The sequence below is a fragment of the Syngnathoides biaculeatus genome, chromosome 7 (genome assembly GCF_019802595.1).
Source record: "Syngnathoides biaculeatus isolate LvHL_M chromosome 7, ASM1980259v1, whole genome shotgun sequence".
Taxonomy (NCBI): domain Eukaryota; kingdom Metazoa; phylum Chordata; class Actinopteri; order Syngnathiformes; family Syngnathidae; genus Syngnathoides; species Syngnathoides biaculeatus.
The window spans coordinates 30,821,837-30,836,304 of record NC_084646.1 but is presented as its reverse complement, the minus strand read 5'-3'; the positions used below and the strand labels follow the sequence as shown (position 1 = coordinate 30,836,304).

Here is a 14,468-nt window from a genome sequence, read left to right as displayed (position 1 = left end):
CAGTATATAAACAAAATGATTTTTGATGGATGAAGTGGGTTGAAATTGTACTCCAGAAAAGTATATTTATAGAATCTAGATACAAAACCTAATTCTAATGAAGTTGGGATGTTGTGTAAAACAAATAAAAACATAATTCAATGATTTGGAATTTTTTTTTAATCTATATTGAATTGAATAAATACAAAGACATTTAATGTTTAAAATGATTTTTTTTTCACTTTTTTCTCATTTTGAATTTCTTGCCATGAAAAACATGTAAACAGGTGAATGGAAAGTGTGTGAGTGTGATGATTGTTCAAAAAAGGCATATTGCAGAAAGCAAGTGTATGTGTAAATGATCCAACTTTTTCACATCCGATTATTGTAATTTTTCGTGTATAATGTGCAAAATTTTCCAAAATTATTTTCAGAAAGTAAATAAAGTGCATTATAATTAGGTATCGATTAAAAATCCGAAAATCACAAGTACATTTACATTTCAATATGATGTTCAATGTCTTTGTTATACATTTTTATGTTTTACGGTAATGTGCGTCGCCAACCTGAATTCCTGACCTGCTTGTGGGACTTTGCCATTTTATGATCATTAGCATAACATATTTGTTGCTACTGCACCAAATAACAGGAATGGTTGCCTGTGATTTTGTTTGAACTTAGACAAAAAAATGTCGACTACAAGGGCTCGTTATGCAGCCGATTTTAAAAGAAAAGTATCATCACTGCTGCCAAAGAAGTGGGAAACCTCGAAGCAGCACAGCAGTTCAAAGTGGCTGAATTGAATGTGAGATTGTGGAGGAAGACAAAAGAGAAAATAACCCATCAAAAAGAACATGGAAGAGTTTTTGGATCTGAGAGTGTTAAGCAGTTACCAGAGATGGGGAAGAGCTGGTACACATTGTAGCCGGACGGAGGACAAAAGGCTATGTTATTAGCACTGTGGAGTTTCGACTCAAAGTGCTGACAGTAATGAGGAATAAAGGAAACCAAGACTTTTAGGATTCAAAAAATGTTTCCTCACAAACACCTTGGATGGCATAGAGGATGACATGCTGTTGGAGGAAGATAGGATCACTGTTCATGATTCAATGCGGGAGGTACCGGAATTGGACCAAGTCATCAATGATGAGTTCCACAGCAATGCACCAAAGGAAGCTACTTTAGATCTTTTTCAGAGAGGACATGAGTCAGATACTTCTTTTCAAGACTTGGCCAAGGATGTATAATGTAGTTGATAAACATCACGGTGCACAAACATTTTATGTAAAAAAAAAAATGTTTCTGCACAAAGTTCAAGTTAAACAGTGTTAAATTACTTAGGACTGTAAAACACGTTATCAACGGTATTAATGAAAAAAATAATGCCATCATTGAGCATTTATTTTAGTTGATTGAGGGATTCTGTTCTGACAATTACAGGGACCAGGACAAGCGTGTCCTCTGGCCTGTCCTAAAATATATATTACCGCTACATCAGTACATGCACAAAGATTATTATTATTAATGATTGTTAAGAAATTTTTTTGAAAATCAATACAAGTACAGCCATGTGTAATGTAGTGGAAACTGCACTATCCACAAACGATTTATGCACAAATATTTCTTCTTCTTCTTTTCGTTTCAGCTTGTCCCGTTAGGGGTCGCCGCAGCGTGTCATCTTTTTCCATCTTAACCTATCTTCTGTATCTTCCTCTCTAACCCCAACTGCCCTCATGTCTTCCCTCACCACATCCATAAACCTTCTCTTTGGTCTTCCTCTCGCTCTCTTGCCTGGCAGCTCCATCCTCAGCACCCTTCCACCAATATACTCACTCTCTCGCCTCTGAACATGTCCAAACCATCGAAGTCTGCTCTCTTGAATCTTGTCTCCAAAACATCCAACTTTGGCTGTCCCTCTAATGAGCTCATTTCTAATCCTATCCAACCTCCTCACTCCGAGCGAGAACCTCAACATCTTCATTTCTGCTACAGTTCTGCTTCGTGTTGTTTCTTCAGTGCCACCGTCTCTAATCCGTGCATCATGGCCGGCCTCGCCACTGTTTTGTAAACTTTGCCCTTCATCCTAGCAGAGACTCTTCTGTCACATAACACACCAGACACCTTTTGCCAGCTGTTCCAACCTGCTTGGACCCGTTTCTTCACTTCCTTACTACACTCACCATTGCTCTGGATTGTTGACCCTAAATATTTGAAGTCGTCCACCCTCGCTATCTCTTCTCCCTGTAGCCTCACTCTTCCCCCTCCACTTTTCTCATTCACGCACATATATTCTGTTTTACTTCGGCTAATCTTCATTACTCTCCTTTCCAGTGCATGTCTCCATCTTTCTAATTGTTCCTCTGCATGCTCCCTGCTTTCACTGCATATCACAATATCATCTGCGAACATCATGGTCCAAGGGGATTCCAGTCTAACCTCATCTGTCAGCCTATCCATTACCACTGCAAACAGGAAGGGGCTCAGAGCTGATCCCTGATGCAGTCCCACCTCCACCTTAAATTATTCTGTCACACCTAAGGGACACCTCACCATTGTTCTGCTGCCATCATACATGTCCTGTACTATTTTAACATACTTCTCTACCTAAGGCACACCTCACCATTGTTCTGCTGCCATCATACATGTCCTGTACTATTTTAACATACTTCTCTGCCACACCAGACTTACGCATGCAGTACCACAGTTCATCTCTTGGTACTCTGTCATAGGCTTTCTCTAGATCCACAAAGACGCAATGTAGCTCCTTCTGACCTTCTCTGTACTTTTCCACTAGCATCCTCAAGGCAAATAATGCATCTGTGGTACTCTTTCTAGGCATGAAACCATACTGTTGCTCGCAGATACTTACTTCTGTCCTGAGTCTAGCCTCCACTACTCTTTCCCATAACTTCATTGTGTGGCTCATCAACTTTATTCCTCTATAGTTCCCACAGCTCTGAACATCCCCTTTGTTCTTAAAAATGGGAACTAGAACACTTTTCCTCAATTCTTCAGGCATCTTTTCGCCCGCTAGTATTCTGTTCAATAAGTTAGTCAAAATCTCCACAGCTATTTCTCCAAATTGCTTCCATACCTCCACCGGTATGTCATCAGGACCAACAGCCTTTCCATTTTTCATCCTTTGTAGTGCCTTTCTGACTTCCCCTTACTAATCATTGCCACTTCCTGGTCCTTCACGCTTACATCTTCCACTCTTCCTTCTCTCTCATTTTCTTCATTCATAAACTTCTCAAAGTATTCTTTCCATCTATTTAGCACACTACTGACACCAAGGAACACATTTCCATCTCTGTCCTTAATCATACCTACTTACCTACTGCACATCCTTCCCATTTCTATCGCGCTGTTTGGCCAACCTGTAGAGATCCTTCTTCTTCTTTCGTGTCCAACCTCGTGTACATGTCTTCATATGCCTCTTGTTTAGCCTTTGCCACCTCTACCTTTGCCCTACGTCGCATCTAGATGTACTCCTTTCGCCTCTCCTCAGTCCTCTGTGTCCCACTTCTTCTTCGCTAATCTCTTTCCTTGTATGACTCCCTGTATTTTGGGGTTCCACCACCAAGTCTCCTTCTCTCCTTTCCTACCAAAAGACACACCAAGTACTCTCCTGCTTGTCTCTCTGATGACCTTGGCTGTCGGAGTCCATTCTTCTGGGAGCTTCTGCTATCCATCGAGAGCCTGTCTCACCTCTTTCCAAAAGGCCGCACAGCATTCTTCCTTTCTCAGCTTCCACCACATGGTTCTCTGCTCTACCTTTGTCTTCTTAATCTTCCTACCCACCACCAGAGTCATCCTACACACCACCATCCTATGCTGTTGAGCTACACTCTCCCCTACCACTACTGTACAGTCAGTAATCTCCTTCAGATTACATCGTCTGTACAAAATATAAATATAAAATATAATCCACCTGCGTGCTTCTACCTCTGCTCTTTTAGGTCACTATATGTTCCTCCCTCTTCTGGAAATAAGTGTTCACTACAGCCATCTCCATCCTTTTATAAAGTTCACCACCATCTGTCCCTCAAAGTTCCTTTCAGGTCCAGTATTTGGCTCCATTCATCTTCCCATCAATTTCAACCATCTTCCCTGTCCCTGCTGAAGAAAAGCAGGCCCAAACCATGAGGGTGCCACCACCATGTTTGACAGTGAGGAGGACGTGTTCAGGGTAATGAGCTGTGTTGCATTTATGCCAAACATATTGTTTTGCATTGTGGCCAAAAAGTTCGAATTTGGTTTCGTCTGACAAGAGCACCCTACACATGTTTGGTGCATCTCCCAGGCGGCTTGTGGCAAACTTTAGACAAGACTATTTATGGATATCTTTGAGAAATGGCTTTCTTCTTGCCACTCTTCCATAAAGGCTAGATTTGTGCAGTGCACGACTGACTGTTTTCCCATGGACAGACTCTCCCACCTCAGCTGTAGATCTCAGCAGTTCATCAAGAGTGATCATGGGCCTCTTGTCTCCATCTCTGATCAGGTTTCTCCTTGCTCCTCTCCTTGTTCCAGGTGAAAGTTTAGAGGGACAGCCAACTCTTGGTCGATTTGAAGTGGTCTGATACTCCTTCCATTTCAACATGATTGCTTCCACAGTGCTCCTTGAGATGTTTAAAGCTTGGGAAATCTTTTTGTATCTGTCAGGTTCATGAATCAGACATTCATTAAACAGGACAAAAAAGGAAACAAAGACACCAGTTCAAGTCTCACAAGGAGAGAGGAGAGGAACTGTCTCGTACAATTCACCACTCCACTCTCTGATTATCCTCTCCTCAGCACTTCTATTTATTTAGTTTTAAGACGCCCCTTATTTACATGGATGTTACAAAAAGGAGACGACAAGCAAAACAGTTTGAAACAAAGTGTACATGTATGTTCATGTGCGTGTGCATGTGTGGAAGATTGCTGAATACATGTGTGGTCATCATTTCTTTAACAGGCAGCAGTTCTAACAGTTCTGATGATTAGATGTTTTTGTTCTTGCTATCTCCTGCTAGGAGGCTGCCACGTTATCTAGAGCAGAGCAAAGCATTTCTTTATTGGAAGCAGATGTATGATAATTAGGATCACAATTATTCCTACATTTCCCTCCTGTTTATTCTACATTTGCTACCATGTTTTCTAGAGCAGAGCAAAGCATTCTTCATTGCAGGCAGAGACAGTAACTGAATTGGACCAGACCAAAGCATTTCTTTATTGCAGGCAGAAACAGTCACTGAATTGGAGCAGAGTAAGGCATTTCTTCATTGCAGGCAGAGCAGTCACTGAATTGGAGCAGAGCAAAGCATTTCTTCATTGCAGTCAGAAGCAGTTACTTAATGCTATTTACAATTTTTTCTAGATTATCCTCCTGTTTATCCTACATTTGCTCAAATCCTTAAATCCTCGAATAGATCACCCTTTCGGCTTACACTCAGAGGAAAATATAGCACTCATTACTTATAATCTTCTGGATCAGAGAACAGGTCTGGACGAGAAGTCATAACGTCATCATCGAGGTCAACAATATCACTGTCATTACTCTCTTGTGTCAATAGTGGATATATTTCTGCCAAATTTGAAGTTGTCGGGGCAATAGCAGTGGTTATAAGTTGGTTAAGTGATGCTTTTATGTAGGGAATACAACAACATCCACACAATGCAAGAATAGCTACAAACAGCGATAGAAACTAGGACAGAGAACACCAAATTTTTAGATTTGCCAAACTTTTTTTTTTTTCCCCCACCACTCAGACCTGGCTGACGTGTTTACACCAGAGTGCTCCTTCATCTTGTGGTTCAGGGTGCGGAGGCCTTGAATGGCCCTTGTGCGTGACCCATCAGGTGCTGTGATATTTGGAATAAACAACACTGGTCACCGAACATTGAGCAGTCGCCACCCTTCTCGGCCAGGAGCATGTCGACCGCAATGCGGTTCTGGAACGTCAAGAGTGAGGTTGCAGCTAGTTGTTCCCTTATAGCAATAAAGCCTGCTTCCGTATAATTACCTAGTTTCTGTACATTGTAATGTGTGTAGTTGATTCTGTCAACGTTTTTATTCAGAGTTATCCATAACAAGATGGATTCCCATCCTGCAGCAATCTCGCTAACCAACTTATACTCATCTGTTATGCCGTTGGGATGCCATTTGCATCAATGTATGTCAGATCTCCATCTTTCCAAGAGGACCTTTGCTTTTAGGAGAACCCAAGGGGGAGGGCCAAAGATGGATGCGGCTAATTGTATATCCTCTGCTTTGGATGGAAACACAGTCATAGATAAGAGCAGTGATAACAGTGTACACGTTCCTGCTTCATTTATCAGTGTGTCATACAACTTTTGACCAACACACCACCTCAACAAATCGCTGCATGGGAGCAGTTGGGCAGTTTGCAGATGGATATCATGACACCATGTTTTGTTGAGACTTCCCACCTTAAAATCTGTCCCTGTAAAGGTAACACAGGAAAAATTAGCCAATGCAACATTAGTAGAAAATATCAGTTAATCATTTACTGCCTTAGTTGTTGGATAAAGACATTTCCATTTCTGACAATTGGTGTTAGGAGTTGTTTTAGTCATTACCTCCAGGGTACATTGTGTTGGGATTTCTGTTGGAATGACACACATTAGTGGCCCAGGGCCCATGCATGTGATGTAACTCGTTTACCTTGTGAGCTGCATTCTACATTAATAACAACCAGTTTTGTTTCGTATTCGTAAAAATGCTAATCATAATAATGAAAAAATGTTCCTCAGGCTTTTTCGGTGAAAATACTCCCTCCATAGTATATGTTCTCTTTTGTATGGCATTCGGGTTTAAGGTACCATTAAATTGGAAAATGGTGAGAAGGAAGTGGAGGTTTCATTTAGCATAAGCCCAAAGATGGAATCCCCAGTAATTAGACTCTGCCAAGGAATTCAAAAAGTGCTGAACTGATTCACTCGGAGGCACACATGGAGTCCTCCTCTCATGCCTCGGTGAGTCCCGCATAGTTGTTTACCAATGTTATTTGAAATGAGGTTGCGCCTTTTTATCTTATGTGTGGTAGGCATAGTTGACTGAGTATAATTATTGGTTCTGTTGTTATGTATTTTTGTCAGCTTTACAGGTGTCCGAAAGTAGCATATGAACAAAAATATCATTATGGCTGTCGATGTTGCAGCCCAACATGCTATCATATTGTTTAGCCATTTTGAAGTCATGTCGACTTAGTCACCCCCTAAATGAATCAAGTGTCTTAAATCTTCACCAGCCTTCAGGTATTTTCAGATACTACAAATCTGCACCGACCGTATGCTGGACTTTGCTCACCTTTCCCCTTGGGTGACTCAGCTGAGATGACCTTTTACAGTGTGTAAGGTGTATCCACGTGTTTCTTTCTGCTATTTTGTCCTTGTCATTCAGCTCTTGCTCAGTCTACGCCAGTGTTCGGGTAAAACTGCATGTACAGTACATGTTAATTCATAAACAGACATAGGATGAATAGACAAATGGCAGTAAGGTTATTAAAGCACAGTAACTTGTTACATTTTTTTTTTTTTTTCTGATGGTGTAGTGATGTCAAACTCATTTCTCTTGCGGGCCACGTTGTCGTTCAGGTGTCCCTCAGAGGGACATTTCGAGTGAAGGCAGTGTGGGATCGATTCCCCCTCAGTGATGGTGTCGACTTCTGCACTGTGACTGGCTGGCGACCAGTTCGGGGTGTAGTCTGCCGCTGCCCGAAGTTAGCTGGGATTGGCTCCAGCTCTCTCTCCGAATAAATGCAGAAGGGTTGCGTCAGGAAAGGCATCCGGGGTAAAAAAAAATCAAAAAGACAGTTACTGCCGCACCACGATGACAATGGCACAAAAAATGGCTTAACACATCAATGCTGATAAAATACCCAATTTGTTTCTAGTCCTATGAAATTGATGCATGTTAAAATTCCTAGTGACACGCCATAAGAAAACAATTTTTTTGTTTTTCAAGAGAAGTTAATGGATACACAGAATCCCCCAACTTCTTTTTTTTTGCATTCGTTATCAATTAATAGCATTGGTATTATCTCTGGATCTGTGCAAACAACACAATCTTTTGGACATTTTTTTTGTATGTAGTTATCCAATTTGTTTTGTTATTATTTTGTTTTATCTTTTTTGGGGGGGTGGGACCGTTTGTGGTTCCCACAGGTACCACTCGAACAGAAAAATGAAAATAACGGGTAGCGTTTTCATCCAACACCCAACAGTAAAATTTAACTGTTTAGTTGCCATTATGACAGCAGTCTCACTCCCATGTGTAACCGGACTACAGGAACCTTGGCAGTGGGAATGAGAACAGCTATCTTACAAGTGGCCAATAAAAACAATTTATTTATTTATTAATTTATTTTTGTAGCACTCTTTCTGTGTGTAGTGCTTGGTTAACGTAATGTGACAGGTTGCCAGTTGATTTGTCAACCCAATGTTTTTCAATTCATTGTTTTGTAGGATTATTTGAATTTGCATGAAGAGCATTTTTTAATTGCCCTTGATACACACTCCCTGAGTGTGATCTTCAGCAATGCCACTGTTTGCTTTAAAACATGGAGTCATTCCAATTCTATATTCTTCAAATGGTTCATTATTTTATTTTGCTCTTCCAATGGCAGAACAATTTGCTTTTTTTCTAAAACTAGCAGAGGTGCGCGATATTAACCTTCGGTCTCCCTGCTGCTGCGAGAAAGTACTTTGCTGTCATACAAATTTATTGTACTTCCACACTATTTTATGGCCGTTTTCACATCATCTTTAGTCCATCTTTTTTTGTTGTTGTTGTTGTTTTTTTTTGTGTGTGTGTGTTTCTCTTATTTTATCCTGCAGGTTAACTATATATATTTTTTGTGTGTATGTTGAGCTGGCCAGCAAAGTCATATTGTGTTATCCACAAATTTAGATGTTTTGTTTTAATAGGACATTTGCTTTCTACAAACTTCTAGTCCTTACACATCATTATTATTATTATTTTTCTTCAGATGTTGTGTTTCAACTATTTTGCTATTTGTTTTTCCCCTGTTGGAGTCTGTGGTTCACCTAGGGTGACTATACTGACTTCCCCCTGAACAGGGTGATAATTACGTTCCGTTTGAGGTAATTCTCAAGCTTCTAACACAAGTGGCAGAGAATTCTGACCTCTGCATCCTCAAACAGTTGTCACTCAATTTCCTGTTCAAATGAGGTAGCGGACCTCCACTCACACTTTTACACATGCGCACGTTTCACAGAGCTCACGTACAGGACACACCTTGCCTTTTTGTCAGTTTTATAGACTAATTAGTCTATTCGATAGTGACTAGTATTCTCGAGGTTTGGTACTGCCGCAGTCACTCAGACGCGCATTCACTCATTCCTCATGAGTGTGGGAGTTTCCTACTCCCCAGAGGTGTCTTCACTTCCTTCGGCTTCTCGTCAACCCTCAGCCTCCAGACGCAAAGTCGAGGCCCAGTCCCGGAATGGGTCTCAAATGCCGTGGCCACGGTCTTTGCTTGGACGTTGACTCAGTCCCTGGAAACCTCAGGTATCTTGAGATCCGGTTCGAAAAACCAAGTAACTGTCAGGTTCACCAATCAGACATTCATTAAACAGGACAAAAAAGGAAGCAAAGACACCAGTTCAAGTCTTGCGAGGAGAGAGGAGAGGAACTGTCTCGTACAATTCACCACTGCACTCGCTGATTATCCTCTCCTCAGCACTTCTATTTATTTAGTTTTAAGACGCCCCTTATTTACATGGATGTTACAAAAAGGAGACGACAAGCAAAACAGTATGAAACAAAGTGTACATGTTTGTTCATGTGCGTGTGCATGTGTGGAAGATTGCTGAATACATGTGTGGTCATCATTTCTTTAACAGGCAGCAGTTCTCAAAGTTCTGATGATTAGATATTTTTGTTCTTGCTATTACCTGCTAGGAGGCTGCCACGTTATCGAGAGCAGAGCAAAGCATTTCTTTATTGGAAGCAGATGTATGATAATTATGATCACAATTATTCCTACAGTATCCAAATCCGAGTTTAAACCTCTCCACAACAATATCTCGGACCTGCCTGGTGTGTTCCTTGGTCTTCATGATGCTCTCAGCACCCTGAGACTATCACAGAGCAGGAGACTTGGTTACACACAGGTGGATTCTATTCATCATCATGAGCATTGGATCATTCAGAGATCCTCACTGAACTTCTGGGGTGAGTTTGCTGCACTAAAAGTAAAGGGGCCGAATAATATTGCACGCTGCACTTTTCAGTTTTTTATTTGTTAAAAAAGTATAAAATATCCAATAAATTCTGTTCCACTTAACGATTGTGTCCCACTTTGTTGATTCGTGACAAAAGATTTTAGTTTTGTATCTTTGTTTGAGCCCTGAAATGTGTTGAAAGGTTGATAAGTTCAAGGGGGCCAAATACTTTCACAAGTCACTGTATATTTTCGCTACATCAGTACATGCACAAAGAGTATTATTAATGATTGTTGTACAGACAATTTTTCTGAAAAACATTACATGTACAAACAATTAAAGAACAAACCTAGCAAAATAGAAATACAGATCATTTGTAATGTTTTGAGCAAATGAATAGCAGCAAATTGATAGTACGCACTGTACATTGGTAGAAAGGTTTTCCTTATTTTTTTATGTCAACTTGTGCGCGTTATACTTCAGGACACATTATACAAGAGAACATACGGTAAATGCCAATATTGCAGCCTTGAGTTTTGGTTCATACTGATATCAGTCTGATCCGATTCCCGCAATAATCATACATAATGTACTTATTTTGTTGTTTGGAATGTTGCAAAATGTTTGATCAAATGATATTACTTAGAAAACAATAATTAGCAGCAGTACGTATAAAAACATTTATTATTAACCAATGGTTACCAAAGGTACCGGTAACTGCTGTGCAAGTCTTCGTCTCTGAGAGGCAGTGTGGGCAAACAATGAGGTTTACAGTAACAAAGAAAGTACAAGCTTGAATATTATGATAACTTGTTGTTCACTGAGTTTGAAGAATATATGAGACTGTTTTGAAAGGGGTGTGTCACCATTAGGTGTATTTCGATCTCGTGAAGCTCACATTGTTATGTCCGTCTATTCCTTTATATGTATCATTTATATACAGCAGTTTTATCCACGTTTTGAATAAGCTTGCTTCCAAGCTAAGGGTATCTTATTTAATAGCTGTTTTAGCTTTAAGATGCCATGACTCCTATTGCCTCTTGACAACATAAAATCCGGACTGTGTTACATAAACCAAGCAGTGTAAATCCATCATAAATTCCAGTCCGTGTCCTTTGATGTCCCCACATAAATGAGGATGCAGGGTCTGTGGTGTGCCTGTGGATACTCTTAATAATTGGCTGCCATTCTGTCTCTTTGGTGATGTAGCCAAAGAGCCTCGAGCACTACTTGAGTCAGGAGGAGCCTGGGCTGCTGAGCCATTTGAAGAACAGTGGTGCATTGGCACAACTTCCATACAGCCTCTGGTTTAGGCGCTGCTTTGCTGGCTGCCTGCCTGAGTCGAGCTTGCAAAGGTGAGTACATGGGCCGATGCTTGAGCTGCCTTTTCCGGCAGGGATTCATTTGTTCAATCATCATTCAATCGATTTCATACTGCTTCTTCATGGTGATTGCTCAAGGTCATATCCTAGCTGAATTTGGGCCAGAGGCAGAATACACCCTAAACTAGTCATTCATCAATCCAAGGGCTTCATATATACAATCAAGCCTCGATTTGTTCACTTACAAGGAAAGTACATTTTTATTCAATGATCAGGTATCTTCTGGCTGAAAATGGGACAAGACAACAACAAAAGACTTGCAAGTTGTGCTGCAGATCGGAAAAATATTCTTAACTACGACTGGTTGTATTCTGTCAATGCAGCCCTATTGGAGCACCAGCTACTCCAATCTGTCAGCCAGTCCCAAGACCAGATGCGTCAGGAAAGACGTTCGTCTTAAAACTTTGTGAGACAAATATGAGCAATTTAGAAATTCTGGAAGGAACTACATGTAGTTTTGAGCATTCCAGTCACACAGATAGTTGTTATTGGTGCAGATTGTAATTGTAACATGTTGTTGAAGGAAACGAATGATGAAAAACTGATGGTAAGTGCAACATCCAGGAATGGAACATGGATGGACTGACGGTGTTTGGCAAAAAGGAATGAAATGATAGTAGGGAAGACTTTTTTTTTCCCAGAAGAGGCAGGAACATAGGGTGACCTACAAGAGTGGAGGAGAAGCACACAGCTGGTTCACAGTGAAAAAAATAAGTATTTGAATACCCTGCTATATTGCAAGTTCTCCCACTTAGAAATTATAGAGGGGTCTGAAATTTCATCGTAGATGTATGTCCGCTGTGAGAGAGATAATCTAAAAAGAAAAATCCAGAAATCACAATGTATGATTTTTTTTTTAACGATTTATTTGTGTGATACAGCTGTAAATAAGTATTTGAACAGCTGAGAAAACCTATGTTAATATTTTGTACAATAGCCTTTGTTTGTAATTACAGAAGTCAAATGTTTCCTGTAGTTGTTCACCGGGTTTGCACACACTGCAGGGGGAGTTTTGGCCCACTCCTCCACACAGATCTTCTCTAGATCAGACAGTTTTCTGGGCTGTCGCTGAGAAACACGGAGTTTCAGCTTCCTCAAACATTTTCTATTGGGTTTAGGTCTGGAGACTGGCTAGGCCATGCCAGAACCTTGATATGCTTCTTACAGAGCCAGTCCTTGGTTTTCCTGGCTGTGTGCTTCGGGTCATTGTCATTTTGAAAAACCCAGCCACGACTCATCTTCAATGCTCTGACTGAGGGAAAGAGGTTGTTCCCCAAAATCTCAAAATACATGGCCGCGGTCATCTTCTCCTTAATACAGTGCAGTCATCCTGTCCCATGTGCAGAAAAACACACCAAAAGCATGATGCTACCACCCCTATGCTTCACTGTAGGGATGGTGTTCTTTGGATGGAACTCATCATTCGTCTTCCTCCAAACACGGTTAGTAGAATTATGACCAAAAAGTTACATTTTGGTCTCATCTGACCACAAAACTTTCTCCCATGACTCCTCTGTATCATCCAAATGGTCATTGGCAAACTGAAGATGGGCCTTGACATGTGCTGGTTTAAGCAGGGGAACCTTCTGTGCCATGCATGATTTCAAGCTATGACATTTTAGTGTATTACCAACAGTCACGTTGGAAACGGTGATCCCAGCTCTTTTCAGGTCATTGGCATAGTCCTGTCGTGTAGTTCTGGGCTGATTCCTCACATTTCTAAGGATAATGGAGACCCCACGAGGTGATATCTTGCATGGGGCTCCCCTCTGATTGAGATTGACCGTCATGTTTACCTTCTTCCATTTTCCAATGATTCCTCCAACAGTGGACCTTTTTTTCACCAAGCTGCTGGGCAATATCTCCGGAGCCCTTTCCAGCCTTGTGGAGTTGTACAATTTTGTCTCTGTTGTCTTTGGACATCTCTTTGGTCTTGGCCATGATACAAGTTTGAGTCTTAATTATTGTATGGGGTGGACAGGTGTCTTTATGCAGCTAACGACCTCACACAGGTGCATCCGATCAGAAGTGGAGTTGGACTTTTAAAGGCGGACTAACAGGTCTTTGAGGGTCATAATTCTAGCTGATAGACAGGCGTTCTAATACTTATTTGCAGCTGTATCACACATAAATCGTTAAAAAAAATCATACATTGTGATTTCTGGATTTTTCTTTTTAGATTATATCTCTCACAGTGGGCATGTACCTACGATGAAAATTTCAGACTCGTCCATGATTTCTAAGTGGGAGAACATGCAATATAGCAGAGTGTTCAAATACTTATTTTCTTCACAGCACATTTTATTCAGATGATCTTAAGGAGGTTACTGGCTGAACGGTAGTGGTAGGTAGAGTGTAGCTGGACAGCATCGGATGGTGGTGTGTAGAATGAGTGGCGGTAGGGAGGAAGCTTAAGAAGACAAAGGTAGAGCAGAGAACCATTTGTTGGAAACTTAGAAAGCAAGAATGTTGTGCTGCCTTTCAGAATGAGGTGGACAGGAGGAGCTACCGGAAGGCTGGAGTACTACAGCCAAGGTCATCAGACTGATCGGCAGGAGAGTACTTGATATATCTTCTGGTAGGAAAGGGGAGAAAGAGACTTAATGGTGGAACCCCAAAATACAGGAAGTTATACAAGGAAAGAGGTTAACGAAGAAGTGGGACACTGATCGGACTGAGGAGAGTCAAAAGGAATACATTGAAATGTGGTGAAGGTTAAACAAAAGGCACAAGAGGACATGTACACCACGACTAAAGACGGAGAAAGGGATCTCTACATTTTGGCCAGACAAAGGGATAGAGATAGGAAGGATGTGCAGCAGGTTATGGCATTTAGGGATAGAAATGTGTTGACTGGTCCCAGTCGTGTGATAAATAGATGCCAAGAATACTTTTAGAAACTGATGAAAGAAG

General features: G+C 41.0%; 1 protein-coding gene across 2 annotated transcripts in view; it reads left to right on the top strand.

The window, feature by feature from the left end:
* The window catches only part of tbc1d7 (TBC1 domain family, member 7), a 64,145-nt gene that overhangs the window by 32,982 nt on the left and 16,695 nt on the right, over positions 1-14,468 (top strand). For both annotated transcript variants that reach the window (XM_061824266.1, XM_061824265.1), the window contains one exon: positions 11,383-11,528. In XM_061824266.1, the coding sequence (XP_061680250.1) occupies positions 11,383-11,528 (146 nt within the window). The remainder of the gene's footprint in view (positions 1-11,382; positions 11,529-14,468) is intronic.